General features: G+C 39.5%; 1 protein-coding gene across 5 annotated transcripts; it reads right to left on the bottom strand.

The window, feature by feature from the left end:
- Positions 1-1767: 1767 nt before the first annotated feature.
- On the bottom strand, positions 1768-23386 carry cnbpb (CCHC-type zinc finger, nucleic acid binding protein b). Of its 5 annotated transcripts, XM_072582200.1 has the most exons (6): positions 23253-23386; positions 13594-13731; positions 10136-10198; positions 9851-10049; positions 6101-6140; positions 1768-2163 (listed from the first exon to the last, which is right to left on the bottom strand). In XM_072582200.1, the coding sequence occupies exons 2-6, from the start codon at positions 13712-13714 to the stop codon at positions 2143-2145; spliced, it is 444 nt and encodes a 147-aa protein (XP_072438301.1). In that variant the 5' UTR covers positions 13715-13731; positions 23253-23386; the 3' UTR covers positions 1768-2142. The 5 variants fall into 5 exon arrangements, with proteins under 5 accessions (XP_072438301.1, XP_072438297.1, XP_072438298.1 ...); XM_072582196.1 differs by lacking the exon at positions 1768-2163 and having other exon boundaries at positions 5154-6140; XM_072582197.1 differs by lacking the exon at positions 1768-2163 and having other exon boundaries at positions 5154-6140; positions 23105-23261.
- Between the last annotated feature and the right edge of the window lie 547 nt (positions 23387-23933).

Genomic DNA, 23933 nt, shown 5'->3' with positions numbered 1-23933 from the left:
GAGAATGCTCTTGAATTAAAGGAACAGCAATATGGTTCCAAGTCAGCAAAATGTTTGGCTTGGATTGGAACTTGCAGGTGGTGTTGATCCTATGTATTTGCAGTCCTTCTAGGTGTATACATGTGAATTTGGAAGGTACTGTCCACGAAGCCTACAAGGATGTGAATAACGCTGAAAATTGTTTAGCTGATAGTGAGTTTTGATAAGATTTGAGTTTGCCGATTATTGCACATTGTCACTTCTATCCTACTGATAGCAGGAAAGTCATTGAAGCAGCAGTGAAAGATCATTAGCTCCCATACATTACTCTAAAAAAAATTCTGATGATATCGTGGAGATGATTGATCTCCAACACTCATTCATCTTCCTTTGTAATTCGTCCAATTCCAAACAGTGGAGTTTTTCACTTTGATTCCCATTCACTCCAATTTTACACAGGCTTATAATGTAATATGTTGCAAGATCTTCAGTATTACATTTATTAATACTTTAAGTATTGTAATTATAGTTTCAACACAGGGTTTTTAGAATGTTTGTTGGAAATACATGATAAAAGTAAGCAAGCAATTGCTTTGTTAAATTAACATTTAACAGAAATAGAATTAATATTTACTTAGTTGAAGAGGAGCACAATATTTCAATGAAATTGTATAAAGTATAAGAAATGTAAAATTAAGGTAAATTAAGAGTAGCTAGTAAGAGACGTTTGCAAAACAAATCTTAGTGTTGACTTTTGTAGCAGCTTCGCACATATTGATTACTTTATTGTCCTTCTACATGTTTTTGACACATAAAAATAACTAATCAGTTAATATAAGAGTGTAATCTGAGCTCCATGGTTTCTGTCAAACAAGTACAAAATTAATTGACAACTTAACTATTAAGCAAAAACATGCCGTGCAGTGGTAGTACCCCTGTTTAGGTTCAAAGCCAACAAGCCCAGAAGTGTACCTGAATATTTAAATAAAAATATGCACATTGTATTAAAAAAAAAGGGTGACATTCTTGGTAAAAATCGGTTCTTGTGGAAAACAAGAAAGCAAATGCAGCAAGATAATACTTGGTATTGATAGTCCTGAGGCCTCTATACCTGTTGGGCACCACAGAATTTTGTTTACTTTAAGGGATTTAGGCATTGCTGGAAAAACCATCATTTAAAAAAAAACACCATCTTTAACTGCCCTGGAACCTAAATATCTTACTAGGTGATGTCAGCAGGCAGTATGAGTCTAGATTATACAGGCTTGGGGAATGAAAGTCCTGATCTCTTAAGTCTAACCGATTTCCTTCCCTAAAGGATGTCAGTAACCATACATTTTTGGTAATAATTTCATAACTAGCTTTACTTTGGGATTTAAAGTCTTCCAGGTACTGGGATAGCTTTTGAACTCAATTCTGCACGTTATTAGCCTTAGCCCCAGAAGACTAGTTAACTGACAATGTATTATGGCACTTTCCATCTCTAATTGGTATAGCTAATATTATTAAATCCTCTGCTTACTCTAAATATATAATGAAAGCCAATTTTCACAATTTAAAGTTATTTACTGTTACTCAAGGAACCGTAGTTCTCCATTATTCAAATGCAAAGAGCTAAGATACACACATTACAGGAGTAGGCGTTCCAGAAAAAAAATCTACCAATTCAAAATGTAGTGAGATGCCTTTGAGATCTGTCACAAATAGGAGGAATCAACATTGCTGTGCTGCAAGGTGTAATCAGTGTTTGAATGAGCTGGGTTGTAAAAAGACAGTGCTAAAAGTAAGTTTGTTTATTCTGTTTATTCAATGAATGGAGACCAACTAAGTTTAATTATACCGTTCTCTTATCTGTGCAAGGTTGTGGTTTCCTTTGAGAGGTCAGTCAGACTAACTAGTCCTGTACCTTCTGTATTGTCAGATTTTTTGCTCATCCCCTTCCTGATTCAGTATCGCTAATTCAATATCCTTATTGTTCGTGAGTTTCATTTCGTTCAAATTTGATTTCCTGTTTAGTGTCCAAACTTTCCATTGTATCACATTCCTTTAAGAATCGGCATCTCCTCTTGACCACCATCTTCTGCAGACCAGTTAGCATGTTTAAAGCAGTTCACGTGTTCCTGACAGCTGCTTGTGTGCGAAGAAAGTCCACGTGGATATGTTTTAGTCTCTTAGACTGTAGTTCTGCAGTAATTGAAAACCATTAGTCAGCCATGCACTACTCATTCCTCGTAGTAACACCACCCTTTCCGCCACGATCTTAAATTTTAAAATTGCATCATGTCCCAGCCAGGTAGTACCTAATGAGGATGTTTTTTCAACCCAAGATCGAATCATTCTAAACAGCAACATTAAAAAAATCTCTAGGAATTGAACTGTAAAGGTTTGCTGGTCAGCACAGATTAAGATATGAAAAAGAAACCACTGAAAATAATGGTATATTTAAAGCAGGAAATATATTAACTAACTAACTAACTAACTCTTGATCTCATGCAGCAGATTTCCAACATAGGGTATAAATTAAAACTTTCCTGGTTACAAGAGAAAATACCAATGTAGACCTGAATTGTACACTGGCTCCTTCCTGTCTTTATTCTTCAAACAATGTGCACCTTAGGTGGAGGGAGATTATGCTCAGCATGGTAACCTCCAGGTTATGAATTGTAACAAAATTCAGTGCAAGTAATGCTGTTGAATTTCATACAATTTTTCCTATTGCTGGAGATGGTCAGTGCATGTCAAGTACGTGGTGTCAGTGTTACTGGCCTCTTATTGAAATCAGAATGTTGTTCAGGTCTTCCTGCAAGTCGGCACGGACTGTTTCAGTGAGGGGATTTGGGAATAGTTATGTACAGTCAAATTGTCAATATCCCCATTTTTTGTGCTGCTAAAGAGGTTTTTGTAGTAACTAAAGTTGGTCAGGCCTACAGCATTACTGGAGTTCCCTAGTAATGTTCTGCGACTGATAATTGACCTACACAAATCAACTTAAAATTTTGCACATTTGCTGGCCATTCTTGAAAGCTGCCTTGATATCAAGTACAGTCTCTGGAACTCAGCTCCCAGATACAGGTTGTAACCAGATTTGGATCACAAGGTATCCTGGATTATCCAGTAAATTCTACCCAATTCCACCCTCAATGACACGTTACAATACTATTATTGAGATTAGAATACTTGTGTTATACTGGAGCAATTCTCTGCCATTTGATTAATGGAAAGAGGTAATGTAGTGGTAACGGGACAGGGAGAAGAGCACAGCTGGTTCTACAGCACACTTCATACAAAGGCTTTGGGCCTCAACCGCATCCTAGCTTTACTATTTTACTTCTCATTATTTCTGACTATCAACAAATGAAATTAAGCTGATTAGATTCACCCACTGACGTCTAGCTGAATATGACGACTAAAATATTTCAGCCTCACCTCCACAATGAATACTGAACTGGATTGAGGGGAGAATATTTGAGTATTATTGTAGATTAATTGCCAACTACCCACAAAGGAGCTTTGTCCTGATCAGTTGGTTGTGGGATCACTTGCTCTAGCACGTTTGCCTTTATCCAATCCTTTTTTGTGATTTCAGTGGATTGATAAGATTCAGAATTCCACTAGCATACTCAAGGTCTAAAACAGGAACATGTTTTAAAACCCTGTATTACAACTACATTGATGTAAATTCAGAAGTGGTTTTGAAGCAATTTCAGTCTAAAACAAGCAATATGCCCTTCAGCCAGCCCACATTTATAATAGAAACAGACCTAGACAGAAGTCACAGCAGTGATTAATTTACTTTCAATAGCCCAATAATCTATTATCCACTAAATGTCCAAATTTAAACTTAAAAAAACAGGAAAAAGCTTTTAAAAATAAATGGAACTGTACATTTGGGAACAATGTACAAGACTGCCAAAACGAAAACACTTTGCAGAAATTATCCCAAATGCAGGAATACATCAAGTATAGGCAATTTGGGAATGAGGGCTTATCAGTAGGTCAAACAAGTTGATCACATTGTTATTCAAGTTTCACTACATACTGCAGTTCATTGTTAGAACATTATTCAAGATTAATCATGATTTCAGCCTCCTACAATTCAAATACAAGATGACAAGTTCCAAACCTTTTTCACTCAGTATGTATCTAGTCATTGCTCACATCCAGAAATATATAATTTCTGTAGGTCAGCCTACTAACCATAAAATATCTATCGCATGGTCAATCTACATCTGTTGCCTGAAAGATTTCCAAGATAGAGAAAGCATCACAAATGACTCAACATAGCTATTTCAAAGATCACTGTTAGATGAACCACAATTAAGCTGGAAACAAATGGTTTGTAACTGCAAATAACCTTCAAACAATGCTGACATATCTCAAAATGTAAAGCAGATGCAAGGCTAGCATTTAAAAGAATGCACTAAGCTATTTACTCAATATTAATTTGTACTCAGGTTTTAATACTGTTTTGCTACACCACTACTGTTTGCATATACATTTCCTATTGTAAAGTACAATGTTTTTCTCAATCTATTCAATTTTCTACACTATCTGCAGTCTCTACCAGCTGAGATTAAAACAAGCTTAAATTACAGGAACAAAATGCCTTTCCAAATCAGATTCTGGTTAAATTAATACTCAATTCTAAATTTAATCTAGACTTCAGTTACTGGTTCCTTTCTTCACATGTAAAGAAACCTTTTGTTCAATTTCCTTAAAGAATCCAGAAAGGATGTTTGTTAAAAGACACTTGCTCAATTAAACTACTGAATCCTCAACTGTCATCTGTATTTAAAAGGAAAAACATCAACATTGAGCAGTAAATTCCCCAATTTCACCTTAGTCAGCAACTGCCACACCACGCCCCTTAAGTATTTCTAAATAATTTTAAGGGAGCAGTAAAGATCCATGCATCATTAGGGGAACTACAAAAAAATCTATTTGGCAATCCTCATGAAGCAAAGCAGATTAAACTGGACTAAACTTAGTTGAACCTCCACCTAATGCAGTTACTCAGTATTCATTTTAAAAATCAAAATGTGCTTGACTTATCAGAAGTACAGTGTATGTGCTCATTAAGATACCAAACTAATTTGTATTCTTTTCCTAGAAAAGGAAATGCACAGCTATGTAAATTGTACACCGAATACTGTCCAAAGATCACTCAGACAAGCTTTCCCCTTCCTCCTCCAGCTTTATTGATAGTTTAAAATTACATTTCTATAGTTCTAAGACTTCAGTTGCTTTTACCTTCTGTCTTAAAAAAACTGATTTCAAGCAAATGATTCTTTACAGTAGTCTAATTGTATTATACAAAAATAACATCTTGATTTCTGTGAAAACACATTCAACTGCTGTGTAGTTCCAATCCTGTATGCTATGTGTTTGTTGTGGTATTTCATAATGGGTATTATAGCTCTAAACTACATTCAAAAATTTATTCAAACTTCTGCTTGAACATCTGTATCTCCGACACCAACTCTGGTTTCAGCTACGGTTAAGTTGGTTACTCCTATGATGCTTTTTATAAAAACCTGTACTTTAAGTGTGAACAGGCTTGCTCTTTCTCATTGTTTACTCCCACTTTGCTGTTTACGAGACATAGGGCCCCGATACAGATGTTGGTTATTGTGATGAACTGCTCCCAAGATCAAACAATTCAAAGCCAACATTTCAAGAAATCACATGCGGAAGTTTTCACAGACACTTCCAGGTTTGGTTTCCTCCCACAGAATCACTTCTAGAACCCAAAGGGTCACTGATCGGGTTCATCTCTTCCCACTCATTAATCCCTATACACCAGTGGCATGGAAAGGGGGTTCTTTTACAAAGCATTATACATAACACCTCTACCAAACTAAACATAAACATTTGTAGTTAAATGCAGAAAGTCAATTTCCACCCCTTTCCTCCTTTTACATTTTGAGTAAAGCTCACTTGGCCTGGGACTAGCCTCTATCTGCCAATCGTTGGCCAGTGAAGAGGATTCAGAGGAAATTATACAACCATCAATCAGAAAAAAGGAGGGGCGACAAAGAAAAATTTAAGCTGTAGCCTCGATCGTGCATTCCCGTGCAAGATGTCCAGCTTCACCACAACGGTAGCAGTTCACTTCACTTGCCTTGCTGCAATTGATGGCAACATGACCAGTTTCACCACACCTGTAATTTAAACAAGATATTTCATATTCAAGTTTCAACATGTACACTAAACTATAAATACTCAATTTGGGATAATGCAACTAAGTCTACTGAAACAAATAGCATTAAGCTCCACTTTTCCTGATTATGATGGGCATTACCAATGCAACTTACACTCAGGTAGTACATCAGAAATTAAGCTTAATTCAGAATCAACAGTAGAGGCAGTCCCTGGCTTGCAAACAGGTTCTGTTAGAGTCCATCTGAGGAAATGCTCAGATTTGAAAAAGTGCACTCCTATATGGGAATGTTTGTAAGTATGAGCAATCACAAGACAGGGACCCCTGTATATTGTCCAAGTAGAGCCCTTGTATTAAAATTTAGCACTCCAGGTGATTCGATTCAGCCAACAGCCCTTTTCAGGAAGTCTCAAGTTATCACTAATTCTGCTGATAATCTGAAGAGGACATCTGGGCTTGTGTATTGCTCATAACTAAATTTATCAGTAGAAAATGCTCTGGGGAAGAAAACATGGAATTCCCTTTTTCACCTTATCCTGGGTAGAAATGCACCAGCATATTATGCACATAGGTCCGCTCCTGTTTCAACAGGCTTTTGCTACTCAAGTTCTCTAACAATTCAACATTAATCACCTGAAATAGTTAGTACCTTCTATATAAAAAAAAAGTGATACTTAACCAATATTAAAAAGGAGTACAGGAATGGCAAATTGTTTGTGCCCTTTCCTTTATAGATGGCTAAGAGGAGGGGCAAAGGAGGTGGATAGGAGTAGACCAAGATCATCTAACAACTAAAGATAATTGCAGGAATTACTATAATCAGAATCACAGGTCAGAGGTCCACAGCATAGAAGAACACATTTAGCCCATCAAGGCTGTGCTGGTTGAAAACTATTCTAATCCCATTTTCCATCACTTAGCCCATAGCTTGTAATGTCTCAATATTGTAAATACACATCCAAGTACTAAAATAATGTGCCAGTTTCTGCCTATATCTCCATTACCTTAAAAAGGGACACATACCAAGGTCGTGTTGATCTTTTATACTCTCCAGGATTCTAACATTGATTTATCCCCTTGCGTCATTTGCCCTGCCCAAATGCACCACCTCACCTATCCAGATTGAGTTCTGTGTGCCATCGGTCAGCCCATCTAATAGTTTATCTTCCTGTAACCCAAGGCTACCCTAATTATTTACAACTCTGCCAATTTCTATTATCCATAAAATTACTGACCAAGCCTCATTTATATATACACACCATAACAACAAGAGCCCTACTACTAATCCCTGAAAAACTTTACTGGACTTAGATTTCCAGTCACAAAAAAAACACCCAACCTTAACCCCCTTCCTTCCTTCCACTCAGTCAATTCTGGATCCAATTAGCCCAATTTCCTTGGATCCCACAAGCTATCACACCTTTGCATTCAGATTCCCATGAAGGACCATTTCAAAAGCCTTGAAGGCTAAGGAGACATCAAATTCATTTCTCCCATCAACACACCTGGTAACCTCTTCAAATAAAATTCAAATACAATCTCACCAACAGCACTTCTCCTGGGGAAAAAAAAGAGCGCCGACTATTCTAGATTAATCGTTACCTCACTAAGTGCGGATTAGTGATGTTCCTTAGAATTGTTTCTAATAGTTTCCCCACTACTAAAGCTTGACTGACTGATCTGTAGTGTCCTGACCTATCCCTAAAAACAGTACATTGGATGTCCTGTGGTCCTCATATCAACATATTATTTAAAACTTAAGCAACTTTTTGTATTTCATATATTAAAAGCTGCTGCTCAAATGTCAAAGCAATTCTGAAGAGATTTTTCAGACATTTTGGTGCCAGCTACACATGCAGGGGTCATAGTTGCCACTTTGGCATTGGAAACATTCCATTTTCCAAGAGTTTGTAAGAGGGTCAGCAAATTATGTGCAATAGATTAATTATGGATTATTGGCTATGATTATTACCTCTGTAGATTAGCTTCTTTCTTACTAATATTTCAATTCTAAGTAAATAAATATATTGAATTGAGCAGAGAAAGTGCTTTGTTTTGTAACAGGAAATGATTATGGTTTGACAGATGACGAACACAATGATACTCAAATAGACCACAAGGAATTACTTGGGGAGCTTAAGCTCAAAACTCCGATTAAGTTACTTTATATACCAGAGGCTCCATGCACCTACCATCCTATATTCAAACCTCCCTTATTCACTAAAGGTTCCCTTAAATATCAAACACAGTTCAATTCCACAGGAAGTTGCATTCTGTAGACAATGAATATTCAGTCTTGTCAGTGCATAATGTGGAAATTGAGTTTAATTTAGCTAGAAATATGAAAAGTACCAAATTGAAGTGGATCTCAATTTCTTTACACATTGCATCATGCAACATGCCTGCAAGTTGACAGCCAATAAATCATTCAAATCTCACTCAGCTGAATCATTTTAATTACTGGTCTATTTTATCTTCTCAGTAATGCAAAACCAGTGGCCCCATAAAGAATGCAGTATCTCAAAAGATGGGGAATGCATATGCACTAGAATTTTAATCTTAATTTTCTTTGACTGGTCAGTTGCAAAAAGTTTCCACAGCATGTCACATTGACCACTATTCTAACTGCAATTGAATGCAGACCAACTAATTCTATTTTAAGGTTAAAAACAGATTTAACAAAAGTTACAATGCTGGCTCAGAAGTAATCTTATAGTGGAAAGCCAATAGATTAAAACCACAAGTAACTGAATGGCTTATATCAAACTCTTGGCCGTATAGTTTGGAAAATCCTGAACTTGCACTCCCTTGACTAAAGGCGGACACAATGCTGTCCCTCAAGACTACTCCCCAATACAATAATAAAAGCCCCATCTTCTGCCACAGCCTGTCTGTGTACATAGTTTTGGGCTTTAAATAAAAAAGGAATATATTATCCCAACCTTGAATATATTCAGCAAACAAACAGCCAAGGCCTCTGGGCTAGAGAATTTCAAAGATTCACAATCGAGTTAAGAAATTTCTCATTTTGCCATTTCCTAGCTTGAGGAATGCATGTAGCTTGGAGGTAACACTGTATAACAGCTGTTGCTGAAGCAATCAACTGCACTAAAGCAAATGCCTGGTTCAGCTACCCCACCTTGTTTTTGGAAACAGTCACATAGAAGGGCTCACGGTGGCACAGTGGTTAGCACTGCTGCCTCACAGCGGCAGAGACCCGGGTTCAATTCCCGCCTCAGGCGACTGACTGTGTGGGTTTCCTCCGGGTGCTCCGGTTTCCTCCCACAGTCCAAAGATGTGCAGGTTAGGTGAATTGGCCATGCTAAATTGTCCGTCGTGTTAGGTAAGGGGTAGATGTAGATGGAGATGTAGGGGTATGGGTGGGTTACGCTTCGGCGGGGCGGTGTGGACTTGTTGGCCCGAAGGGCCTGTTTCCATACTGTAAGTAATCTAATCTAAAGGGCTCAAGGACAAGACACCTACTAAAAACAACTTCCCTCTAAGAGAATCAGTTAAAAATATTCAAAAAGTAGTGGATTAAATGCAGGTCCAAGAATGTCAGAGGGCCTTGATTGTTATTGGTCCAGCAGACATTCTAGTCTAATTGTTCAGAGATAAAATTATTGCTTATTTTCAGAAACAAACTAGTTACTTAATTTACGCCACTCCAGCCACAAATAATGTTCAGACAGTCTTGACCAAGCTTCATACCTATAGCACTTGACTTTAGTGCAGTCCTTCTGAATGTGCCCAAACTCTCCACACGAATAACATTTCTGCTCATCAGCATGATCACAGTCACGGGCCAGATGTCCAGGTCTGCCACAGTTATAGCAGCACTGCTCCCTTTCCTTCTTTGGCTCCTTGCAATCTTTGGCAATATGGCCACCCTTACCACAGTTGTAGCAAGCTAAAACATGACAGCATTAAAGTTAATTTCATTTGTAATAAATTTCATTGCCCATCTCCAAACAACAAAAAAAATTACATATTTACCATCTTCCTGGAGCTCACAATCCTTTGCAAGGTGACCTGATTCACCACAACGATAACAGATATCTGGAAATCAAGTGCAAATTTAAAAACAGTCCATCAACAAAAACAACATACATCATGTAGCAATGCAAGCAGAAATTTGCTTACTTGAATGCCTCTAGTTTCATGAAGCGTGCTTGAGTTAGTGAATGGAAAAATATAGGCTACCAAAAACGTTGATTAACATTTGATATTCACATGCCATGTATTCTCTTAAAACTCGGTCAGTTTGCGGAATCTCAGAACAGTAATGTCATGTAACAGATGTATCAATACTTACAATTGTTATTATTTAGATATCCCAATCAATGGTGGGACTATTCACTTTGGACACCAAGAGTCACATGTCTTCAGTTGAACATGTCCTTAAGAGATCTAGAACAGTTACAATCTAGGTTTTGGTGTAGAGGAACCTTAATTATCTGATGAACACAGACAAGGAGTATTTCATTTGCTTAATCGAATTCTGGACAATCGAATACTGGATAACAGTTTAGTCAAGCATCGGGGCTTTGTGATCTTACCAGATAATCAGACAATTGAATGCTGGATAATAGAGGTTCCTCTATACATTGCCATCACTGGTAAAATCATGTTACTCAGGCTTACTACACAAACTCAGAAGACTCAAGATGCAGCATAATGGAAAGAACTTCCCTTTCCATCTCAAGTTGGATATACTTTACTTTGCTATGCAAATCAGAAAGTTCCATTCATGTCTTACTTTCAATTTGAAAAAAAAAAAGAAGTGTTTAAATCTGGAGTGGTTAAACTCCACTCAGATGACTCCTGGCCTCAAACACAAACGAGATACTACCAATTATTTGACTGTTAACTTGTCAGTAGTCAAGAAAAGCAAATCTGTCAGAGCTTGCCCACATTGTTATGGCTCAATAGAGTTGGGCAGCTTCAACAGAATGATGTGAATATATGAATTGTGTACAGAAGTATGCCATTTAATACTTCAAGCTTGCTCCAAAATTCCCATCTATTGCCTTCCTTAACAAGAATCCCTGGCTTAAAATAAAAGTATTCAGTGACCTCACTTCCATACCTTGAAACAGAATTCCAGTTTCTAATCTAAAGAATTTCCTTACTTCAGATCCTTTTAAATTCCCAAGAATAAGACGGTGTGCTTAAGTCCTAAGATTAGAAAACATCCATCCTACTAGGTTTGAGCATTTATCTTCCCAAAGCAAGTTAGCCACAATAGAAGAGAAAAACTACTCTGAATTCAGTCAGAAGCCAAAAAAAAAGCTTGCTGCTGTCTTCAGGTTTCCAAAGAACATTTACTGATCTTTGGCAAAATTCACGCGACATCAGTTTGAATCTGGCACAAAGGGAGATTCCAGGTGTACAGCAACATCACCAAGAAGCCAATCACACAAGACACCAGGTAACAGCAAGTAAATTTTAGAAAGTCTGGAGCACAGAATAAAGTGATTTATATACAAGACCAGATGCTATAATCTGAACTTAAAATTCATGAGAAATTTCAGTCATACAGCACACACAGATCCTTCATTCCAACTTGTCCATGCCAATAAAGTTTCCAAGCTATAAACTAGCCCCATTATTCTGCATTTGGCCTATAAACCTTCCCTATTCAAGTACTTGTCCAAATGTCATTTAAATCATGCAACTGTGCCAATAATCATTCCACAACCTAAACTAACTCTGCATATAGACTTGAAGTTCCCAGTTTCAAAAGGAGTAATACCAATGAATACTAACTCAGCCACGACCATTACAAAGACCGGGATATTACAGCTAGATGATGGGAGGCCAATTTTAAGTCAGTATTTAAAAACTTCAATGCAGAAATATTGTATAGCTCTATACAAATTGGCATCATAAAAACAACCTCAACCAAGCAGGTGCAATCCAACTACCTAAAGTTCAATTAACTGATATTCAAAAGTTACAAAACATCACACATACAGATTACAGACCAATTGTAGTCCAATTTTGGTGTTGTAATGCATACAAATCCAAATTGTACTTTAATAAGTGCAGTAATTCCAAAGCTTTTCAGTGGCATGACAAAAACTCAAAAGAATTAGAGAACTGCAGGACAAGAGGAAATTACAGAAATGGAGAGAGATTCTACAAATGAGGATGCAAGTTGCTTAACCAGCAACTAAATATACATTAAGATGTGCAAGGGTGATGGTGGAGCAAAACAAGCTTAGTTTTGGAGGAAGTCAAGATTAGTCCAGAATTCAGATGGTCAACCAGAAGCACATTAGATTACGCAAATAAAAAACAGACAAAGGATTTCAGCAGATATCCCAAATTGGGGTTGAATTGGGTGATATTGCAGAGTGAAAATAGACTGTCTTAGTGAAGCTCATCTTGCAGTCAACCAAGGTTATAACCAAACCATCAACCTCTGGCAGTTGCAAGGATAGGGATGCAGTCAGTAGCTAGGGAGATGACAGTGGCTTCAATTTTCCTAATATTTAATTAGGAAGAGGTCTTGATCTAATACTGTATGCCAAATGAGCAGATTAGCAATATAGCACAGAGTCAAAAGACTTGAGGCGATGAGATGGAGTGGGTGTCATGAGCACGCTGATGGAAGCGAATGAGATCATGCTTCTCCCTGAAGAGAAATGGAGGGGCCTGAGTAGATCCCGGGGGGGGGGGGGGGGGGGGAGAAAGAGAAACAAAAAGGAATTTTAAAAGAGAAGCCACTGCAGATGACCAGATGACTTCACATTCAGGAGTGTAGCACCACAGACAAATGCCAGTGGCGAGTTGCAAGAGAATGGTCAAGTCACAAAGAAGGGCAAGGGTAGTTTACTTACGTCACTGTTAAAAATGCTTTCCAAGAAGAATGTTATTTGATACTGTGGTAAGCATGGAAACCAGATTGAAAGGATCCAATTACAGAGTTCTATCAGAAGTGGCATGGGATTGAGTGTGCTAACACAAGATTTTCCAGTTGAACTTTCTACCCACTTCAATTCTTAATTATAAGATGTTCCCAAGATATGCTACACAAATTTATTTTGCAAAAGGAACACAGATTTAACTTTCAATTATAAAATTGTGATAACAATGATAGTGCCTAACTATGGCATGTTCAACTTTCACAAAGATATACCACATTGCAGAATTAGACTATGAGAGCAACCAAATAATTTGGCTCAAATAAGCAGACAAATACTATTTCAGACTTTACTTTTTAAAAAACTCTAAACAAGACAGATTATTTCATTACACAAGTGCCAGGGCTAAACTTAGGTGCAGTAATTAAGGACCAACCTATTCGGAACAAAGAAAAACCTCAAATTTGTGCACATGACTTATCAGGATTAATTCAGGACACCCTGGAACATTTTGATCTTATAGTATAGGAAGTGTGGCATTTTCTAAGTTTATGCAATGAGTAAGAAGCACAATTCTTAGCTTACCTCTTGCAGCAGTGAAACTTCCTCTGCCACGACCTCTAATCCGACTGCGTCCACCTGCATTTGGACACTCACGTGCCCAATGTCCACTACGTCCACAAGTAAAGCACTCCTGGCTGTTCATGATGAGCTATATTTGGTCTGAAGGGAGAGAGAAAAAAAATCATGGCATTAAAAAATGTTATAGCCGCCATTCCAGCAAAGAAAATAAAGCATGATTAAGTGAATTTAAGCACACATTTCTACTGGATAGGTTATGAAGGCACAGTTTTGCAGTCTTCCAACAACTTTTCTTTAATACAAGGTCAACTTTAAGAATACAGCCTATAAACAAACTTTGGAAAACAAAAAAAAAGGTAATATTTTACAGCAAAAGTTGAGAAATACAAAAATAAGATTCACCTGCTGTATTCATTTCCTCAATTACGTTTAAAAAAGATTATATAGAGTTCACTATACATAATCAAGAGGTGGTTTCACAAATACTCATCCTCAATGATGCAAAGTCCTGAACACCATTACAAAACTGTATAACTTGCAACTAACTTCAGCCAGAACTATCAAGGCAATGATCCATTTCTACCTCTTTCTGGAGATCCTAGAATCAGAACCAAAATGTTTTGCGTCCAGCTGGAGGAAGTGAAATCACTGGATACAGTGACACATGGACCTAGACAACTCTCCAGCTATGTGCATATTGCAGCCAGGCTGCAATATGTTTACTCCAGAACTATGTGCCATTAGTCAAATTGTTCCATACAGCTACAACACTGGTACATATGCATGTGGAAAACAACCCAGGTATCTTGTTTACAAAAAGCAGAACAAATCAGGTCCAGCCAATTACCATGCCAGACCCTCAAACTACAAGATAGGTAGCCAAGGATGACAAAGAGCCCTTGTGCACCAGTAAACTGCTCAACTTTCAGTTGAGCTCTGCAAGCACTACTATTCCAGACCCTACTGCAGCTTTCGTCCAAGCAAGGACAAACAAGCTGAGTTTCAGGGTTGAGGTTGGACAACTGCTTTTAGTCATGTTGGAGTAAGAAGTCCTAGGAAAAGTGAAGTTAATGATAATTGGAAAAAATCTCCATGACTGGAGTAAAAGAACTGCAGGCACCAGGGACCGGAAACAAAAAGTGGAGAAATTCAGCAAGTCTGGTAGCATCCATGTAGAGTAAAACCAAGTTAATGTTTTAGTCAGTGACCTGTCAGAACCAATAACATTAACAGATACTGCCAGACTGCTGAGTATCTCCAGCACTTTGTTCTTCCTTGGTGGGATCAGTAGAGCAAAGAATGTTCTCACCCTTATGTGAATGCCCCAGCTGTAAAAGGGTTAACTGAATGACACTTCTTCCAACACAGGATGGGAATGTTAATTGACAAGCAACACAAACCACTACAAGGCAAGACATGTGATGACTATGACCATCATAACAATCTCTTTACATTCAACTGTATTACCATGGAAAATATTTTTTAATCAGTTGTAACTATGAAGTTAGCACTCTGGCTTTAAGATCAGGCCAGAGTTGAAAAATGTCAAGTAACTCACCATTTGACACCTTTTCCCAATCATGCTCCACTCACATGGATACGTGTTCACCCTACAAATATTTAAAGTTCAACACTCTCTGGATCAAAACAGCCACTTTGATCAGCAATACAACCATGACCTGAGAAGTTTCAGTGTCTCCTCTACATTTTTCATTACAACAACAAAAGTAAGCCTCCTTGGAGCCAGAACGAATGGCTGAGGTTTTATCAGAGTCCTTTATATCAATATTCATGAGGGAGAAAGTATAGAAAGCAGTAAAGAGAACTACAGGATAGCTAATATGGCAGCATTCTTCAAAAGGATGGGGTATAACCCAAGACACATCAGTGGGAAACTGGGGAAAAACCTGAGGGACAGAATTAACCTCCACTTGAGCGTGCAAGTATTAGCATTGCTTTGTCAGATGAATATCTGTTTGGTTAGATGGAGGTTTGGCGAATAGGTTACTTGCAATTTGTTATTGGCCAAGTAGGTTTCCAAGGCACACATATGGCAGCAATTTCCAGAACCAGAAATCAATATGCTGATGCCACTTTTAGCATACTGCATGTAATTCTGGTCACTCATGGATAGATATTGAACTGGAGGGTACACACAAAAAAAAATTAAGGATTTTGCTTGGAGAAGAGAGAGTTGATTTACAGGAAGAGGCTGAAATAGGACAGGACTGAGGGGCAACCTCAGGGGTTTATAAAACTATGGAAGGGCGTGGAAAGGTTGAATAGTCAAGTCTTGTTCCTAGGATCAGCAGTCCAAAACTAGGTGAATGGGTAACTTTTTCCATGCAGAGTGGTATGCGTATGAATGAGCTGCTGTAGTGGAGACGGTGGGTACAATTACCACATTTAAAATGCATTTGGATTGGTATATGAATAGGCTGGGCATAGAGGGATATGGGGCAAATGGGACTAGCTCAGATTGAATATCTGGTCAGGGTAGGCATGCAGACCAAAAAGGATGTTTCCATGCTGTACGACTGCTGGGTCAGTGCCAATTATGGAAATCAGTGGCTGTGCAGAAATGTTGGTGACTAGATGTTTAGATGAAGGTAGTGGATGTAATTACATGGACATTAGAAAATCTTTGACAATGTCTTGCATGGGACTGGTTAAGAAGTTAAGAACCTAAGGATCAAGGGCAATTGGCAGGAAGCCCATGTCCAGTGGCATATCATAATCTTTCACTGTTTGTAGTCTGTTAATGCAGAAGTGAATGTGAGGTTTATCAGTTGGTTCACAGATAACAGGAAAATTGGTACTATGGCACATAGCAAGAATGAAAGCTTTTGACTACTGAAGACAGATGGACAAGACAATTGAAATCCAAGTGAGGACAGAATAACAGCCCTTGATACCAAAATTGCATTCAACAAAGTGTGGCATCAAGGAACCCAAGGAAAACTGAAATGGGAATCGGAGGGGTATTCTTTTCACCGGTAGGAGTCACAGTTGGTGTGTTTGCCATTGGAGGTCCTGAAACTGAGATGACTGACATCGCTGCAAGAGTTCCTCAAGGTAGTGTACGAGGCCCAACCATTTTTCAGTTGCTTCATTGATGTTCCCTCCATCATGAAGTGTGGCTGTTTGCCAATAATTGCAATGTTCAGCACCATTCACGAGTCTTCAAATACTGAAGCAGTCCTTGTTCAAATGCAACAAGATCCGGATATCGTCCCAGATTGGACTCAACAGGAAAGTAACATACATGCCACACAAATGTCAGAAATAGCCATTTCCAATGAGACAACCAAACCACTACCCTTTGACATTCAACTGTGTTCCAATCACAATCTCTACTAATCATCCTGGGGGTTACCATGGACCAGATACTCAACTGAACTCACCACAAAGTGGTGCCAAAGGTTAGAAATACAGCAATGAGTAACCCACTACTAGCTCAAAGTCTATCCATCATCTACAAGGCACAAGTCAGGATTGTGCTGGAATATTTCCCCCTCAACTTGCTTGGAGAGATGCAGCTCCATCAACACAAGAAGCTTGACAGCATTAGGACAAAGCAGCCTGTTTGATTTGTACCACCTCCACAATCAACATTTCAGTCTGCACTGCTACTATTACAAGATACCCTGCAGAAATTTAAAAGATCCTTAAAACAGCACCTTCCAACCCACTACCATCTAGAAGGACGAGGGCAACAGATACATTGAAAAATAAATTTGTGAGCTCTCCTCCAAGCCACTCACTATCCTGACTTGGAAATATAATCACCATTCACTGTCACTAGGTCAAAAATCATGAAATTCCTCACCAAGACATTTTGGATAAATTTAAAGCATATGGACTGCAGGTCAAGGTGGCAGATCATCACCTTCCCAAGGGCAACACCCACAGTGAATTTTTGAAAAAAAAGTCAGATAAGCAGGATGATTCAGCCTAAACTCAGGTATGGGCAGACTAGCACTGTGGGATAAGCTTCAAGTCACCCCCCACCCCCCCCAACTAGTGTTCCTTCAGTTGCAAAATTGAAAATTTCATACATAACAGCAGTATATCTACATTTCAGACCAGTGGTTCAATATGGTAACTCAAACTTCAAGAATGGACAACAACGGCCCAATCAACAAAGCTGACATGCAACAAATAAAAAGTTTACTTAATTGCAGATTGCCATGAAGTAGTCAGAATAAAGATAGTCTTGCTGAAGTAGCAGCTTCATTAAAAAGGTGTCACAATGATGTTTAAAACAGTGTGCGCTTTTGAATATTTGAATAAATTCTAGTTATTCTGTTCTCCATTCCCTACCTCACTACTTTGGTTTCAAACTAATACATAGTTTAAACGATCCCCCCACCATTATCAACATACGTCTGAAGGGAACCCGCTTTACCCATTGGTGTAATCAACTTTAAAACACCAATTCCTCATTTAGATTCAGGAATAAAAAGGTCGACTTGGTTAAGAGAAAAGGCTATTGCAACCATGTGCAAATGTCAAGACCAGGAAGTCTGCTAATGAGTAAACTTGGTACCAGCAAAAAACCACATGATAATAGCTACAGAAAATTTATCACAACAGTAAAATAAATGCAGAAACATTTCTGCTTGATATTGTCAGTTGGAATTGCCATTAATAGATTAAAGGAATGGACTTGAGTCAGATGTATAGCATGGAAACAGACCCTTCGGTCCAGCCTGTCCATGCCAATCAGATATCCCAACCCAATGTAGTCCCACCTGCCAGCACCCGGCCAATATCCCTCCAAACCCTTCCTATTCATATACCCATCCAAATGCCTCTTAAATGTTGCAATGTACCAGCCTCCACCATTTCCTCTGGGAGCTCATTCCATACACATACCAGCTTCTACATGAAAACGTTGCTCATTAGGTCTCTTTTAGATCTTTCCCCTCTCACCCTAAACCTATGCCCTTTAGTTCTGGACTCCCTCGCCCCAGGGAAAAGACTCTGCCTATTTACCCTATCCATGCCTCTGAATTTTGTAAACCTCTATACAGTCACCTCTCAGCCTCTGACGCTCCAGGGAAAACAGTCCCAGCCTGTTCAGCTTTTCCCTATAGCTCAAATCCTCCAACACTGGCAACATCCTTGAAAAAGGTTCAGAAAAGATTTACAAGTTTCACAACATCTTTCCAATAGGAAGGAGACCAGAATTGCACGCAATATTCCAACAGTGGCCTAACCAATGTCCTGTACAGCTGTAACATGACCTCCCAACTCCTGTACTCAATACTCTGACCAATAAAGGAAAGCATACCAAATGCTGCCTTCACTATCCTGTCTACCTGTGACTCTACTTTCAAGGAGCTATGAACCTGCACGCCAAGGTCTCTTTGTTCAGCAACACTCCCTAGGACCTTACCATTAAGTGTATAAATCCTGCTGAGATTTGCTTTCCCAAAATGCAGCACCTTGCATTTATCCGAATTAAACTTCATCTGCCACTTCTCAGCCCATTGGCCCATCTGGTCCAGATCCTGTTGTAATCTGAGGTAACCCTCTTTGCTGTCCACTACACCTCCAATTTTGGTGTCATCTGCAAACGTACTAACTACCTCTTATGCTTGCATCCAAATCATTTATGTAAATGACAAAAAGTAGAGGACCCAACACCGATCCTTGTGGCACCCCCCTGGTCACAGGCCTCCACTCTGAAAAACAACCCTCCACCACCACTCTGTCTTCTACCTTTGAGCCAGTTCTGTATCCAAATGGCTAGTTCTCCTTGTATTCCATGAGATCTAACCTTGCTAATGAGTCTCCCATGAGGAACCTAGTCAAGTTAAAAAATGAAGGACTTCTGGACTAAGGAAACCAATGCCTGAGCATACTAATAAGAATCCAATGGTACTTCTAATAAAAACAGAAATTGCTGGAAAAGCTCAGCAGGTTTGGCAGCACTTAAGGAGAGAAACCAGAGTTAATGCTTCAGGCCAACTGACCATTTCTCAGAACTCTGCATGGTTTTGCAACTATCAGCTTAGTTGCCCAAAGTATGTACCACACTATGTACAGTATTCTTATGTATCTTGACAATTTTTTTTATTATAGTTGAACAGAATGGAATACGGTGTGGGCCTTACAAAAGCAAACAAGAATTACTGACCACAAAGACAAACAAATTTAATAAAATTGGCTGAACAAATTCCTTTTGAAATTTATATCATGTATGGTATAACATGGAAAAAAATTGAAGGTGCCATAGTAAACCAAACTATGAAAAACAGGACACAAAGTGGCAAAACTTAAATCTCTCAACTGTATCTTAGCTTCCCAAACATACTATCTGACCATATAACAAACAAAACTGGTGGCAGAACTTGTTTGTTCTTTCTCGAATTAGACTGCAATGTTTCATTTCCTGAACATAAGTACTTGGAGGTAGGGCTTTTTTTAAAATGCAAGTGTAACAGCAGACACGTTCCTGGGAATTGCTCACTCCCATTAGACAGGTTAAGAATAAAGGTCAATTGTTGCCATTCTTCATAAACTGTATTTAAAATCAAATGAGAAAACCAAATTAATGGTGGAACTCAAACCAAGACTCCTTATGCATGTATTCAATTTATCTTCACAGCAACATTTGTCAACATAACTTATTGCAGTTTCTCATTAATCCCAGAATTCCTCACCCCACTACTGCCACCTGTGCTTTCAGCTAAAACTTAGCTCAATCCCCCCCACCTCAGGATGTTCACAAAACATGCAATCAACTCCTATTCTAACAACTCACTCGAGTGTCAAATGTTTGACCAATGGCAACCCTACGAACGGCTACATACTTTACTGTGGCAGAGGGCACTACTACTTCAGATATTTAATTCATGAACTTGAATGATAAAGGTCACAGTTCCAGGTTAAATGAAAGACATGTGAAGTAAAAATTGCATTTAAAGATCTACCCTAAATAGTCAAATAAGTTAACTCAATGATAACATACTTGCGATGGAAATGCAAATCAAAAAGTGATTTTTAGAACACTTGCATTTATCCAAGACAAGCTAGCCCTACATTAGGTATGCAGCTTGGTACAACTATTTTAGAAAAGAACGTCATATCTATAGAAATCCCATGTTTGACAGAAGCATAAACAAAATTGAAGCCTTTTATGAAGACAGACACTTAAAAAGAATGTGCGCATAAATGTGTAAGAAATGAAAAGAGAGTGAGTGTCCTAAATCAAGTTTGTCTGCTATGTTTATTCATTCCTGGGATGCCAGCACGGTTAGCAAGACTGAAAGAACTGTCCATCCCAAATGCTTGTGATTTACCTAGCAGGGAGCCTTGCCAGGCCATTTTAATTGAAAATAAATGACTTTGATGTACATTCTCAAGTCAGATATAAGCCAGCGTGGGAGGCATTAATGTCATTGGTCTAGCAACCAGAGACCCAGGCAAATGCCCTACCAACAAGCTCAAAACATTATAGCAGCTGGTGAAATTTAAAATGATTATATAGCTAGTCCCAGTAGTGACCATAACTATTATAACCAATGAATAGGTTAACTCATGACCTTCAGAACAGGAAACCTATCATCCTCAGTCTGACCTTAACAAGATTCCAGATCCACAACTTGACTGACTTAACTGCAGCAACTAACAAGCCACTTACTTCAAATACTGAACTTGCAACTGACACTATTTTAAGAATAAAGGGCACTAAAAAAAGCCAATGAATCCCCCCAGATGTTGTGACAGGATTTTTTTTGTTATTCACATGGGCATATTAGTCTCAACTGCTTCTCTCCCCACCCCCCATTTATCACTAGGCCATTTTAGATGGCAAATGAGAGTCACCCACATTGCTGGAATTACATGTAGGGAGGATAACAAATTTTATTCCCCGAAGGACACTAGTGAGCCAGGTGGGCATTTCCAGATTATCTACTGGATTAGTGGTGCTGGAAGAGCACAGCAGTTCAGGCAGCATCCAACGAGCAGCGAAATCGACGTTTCGGACAAAAGCCCTTCATCAGGAATAAAAAAAAGCCTATCAATGGTTTCATAGTCAGATTCTTCATTCCCAATTTAATTAAAAAACTGAATCTAAATTCCACCATCTGCTTTGGCAGGATTGGAATCCAGGTCCCTGGAACATTGGCTGAGTTTCAGGATGGATAGTGATAATACCATGAGGCCATTGCCTCCCCCAAATGTGCATCACGGCATTAAATTAGGCCTCTGGATTACTAGACCAGTAACATTATTGCTATGCTACTATCCCACTATAGTCATTAAAACTAGATGACTCAATTTACAGGAGAAGCAGGAAACTTGAAGAACAACAATATTACAAACCTAGTTTCTTTAAAGTAAAAAGACCAGTAATTCAAAAAAGTTGAAGAGCACTGGCACAGGAGTCCAAACAGCATCCACTGCTTTCTTGGGTTGAAACAATGATAAAGTGTAACGTAACAATTTACTGTGAAAAAGGAAATAAATTAGTTCCAAAGGCATTAAACAGTATTTTCGGGTAGTAGTCATACTGATAACACTGCATAACTTGACATTTGCAAGTTACTTCTTGCCTTGTACAATGCACCAAATGAATGGCAAATATTCATATACAAAAAGGTGTAGACGCCCAAAAGAATTTGCTCCTTTGTTTTGTGCGAGACAGAAACTTATACCATCTTTAAGTAAAATTTTCGTTTGCCCAAAATACGACAACTTGATTTCATGCACCTTCAGAAAACCTATCCTAAACTGGACATTTGAGGTCGATAGAGAAATACACGTGGACGTAACCTCCTACACCATCCGTGCAAAAAAATATTTTTTTTCCCGCCAAAGTCGAGCTCATTCAAGTTTCAGGTTAAATCACGCCTCAAGGGGGTGTGGTCTCAGTTATTGATTTAACAAATAGCCTTATTTTTCGGAATAAATTGACTCCCTGTTACTAAAGCGATTGAACAGCGGCCTCGGGATTCTCTGGGAGTCAGGCAGCGGTGAAGACGGGCCTATGGGGACCAGCCGACATCACACTGGCCTCCCAGATTTGTCGCTGGGGCCGTCACACGTAGCGGCGCCAAGAAGAAAAAAAAAGGCGGACTCACCCCCCCATTCCGCGTGAGGGAGAGTCCCAACATAACGGCTCCACACACAAAAAGAAAGGAGGGCGAACAAGAACCAAGCCTCAGCCCGACGGCTGAAGGGAGGTGTCAGTCGGGTGCGGCGTGTTTCACACAAGAGCACGCCGTTGGAACTCGAGGCAGGCGTCGGGCCTAGTGACACAGACGCACACCTCCCATGGACACCGCGTGTGGGCTCGGGAGGCCTCGGCTGCGCAATAACGGGAGAAACGGAGTGGCGGCAGGGGAGAGAAGGGGAGAGGTTTCAGAGCTGCACTCAGAGGATAGGCTATATTTGGAAGTAGTCGACTTTTCTTTTGGGAGGTTGGCGTTCAGGAACGGAGGTTCGACCCGACAGCCTGACACACAGGCCGCAATGCGCCGTCAGAAATTCACTTGTTTACCTCAGCACTTCTTTAGAGTTTAACCCACGGGAGCCCGGCAGCTGGCGTTAACTCTCCGGGAGGGAACAGGGTTGGGAAAAGTCAGGTTCGCCGTGTCGCTACGAGACACCCCGCCGCACACGTTCTCTAATGCGTTTTATTTACTCACTGTCTCGGGACTGCGCCTTCCGCTCAACCTCCGGCCACCGACTTCCAGTTTTTTTTTCTGGCTCTTTCCTTCTGCACGCGTCACGCGGTTTGCACACGGAGGGAGGAATGGGGGGGCGGGACCCGCTGCACACGGCACGTAGGCCCACCGCCCACCAATTAACGCGTCCCGCTCCCGGAATCCTGTCGCGCGGTTGGAGGTGCCCACTGCCACTCTTCCGAGCTGCGACCCACCCTCCGCCGCGGACGGACCAATCGGGTTCCACCGGCTCCGCGATTGCGCCGTGCTGCGGCCTGGCTTCTTTTCAAGTTCTTTTTTGAGGTGCGTTGTCAGGGCTGGTTGGAGGGCATATCGTTTGTAGACTATTTGGTTCTTATAATGTGACCTACCTCCGCAAATACTTTGAGGGGAGAAGTGTAAACCGATTCGTATGGATATGGTTTTATTGTGCGTCCAGAGCACGTTACATTTGTGTTTATTTCCAAATTTAGTCAGATCGTTAGGCGCGTTGTCTGCTGGGAGTTGTAGTTTCCGTCAGACCCATATGGAATTGAGCCCAGATTCCACCCTTGCCAACGTCCCAGTACAAGACTCTTTAATTCTACTGTTAATTTGTTGGTTAGCACTTGCGAGGATCAGACGGAGAAATATTAGAGCTAATTTAAAGCTCAATTCCCGTGG

Source organism: Chiloscyllium punctatum, chromosome 12 (assembly GCF_047496795.1).
Source record: "Chiloscyllium punctatum isolate Juve2018m chromosome 12, sChiPun1.3, whole genome shotgun sequence".
NCBI lineage: Eukaryota > Metazoa > Chordata > Chondrichthyes > Orectolobiformes > Hemiscylliidae > Chiloscyllium > Chiloscyllium punctatum.
Note: the sequence above shows the minus strand (reverse complement) of the source record. Positions and strands in the feature narration are given on the sequence as shown.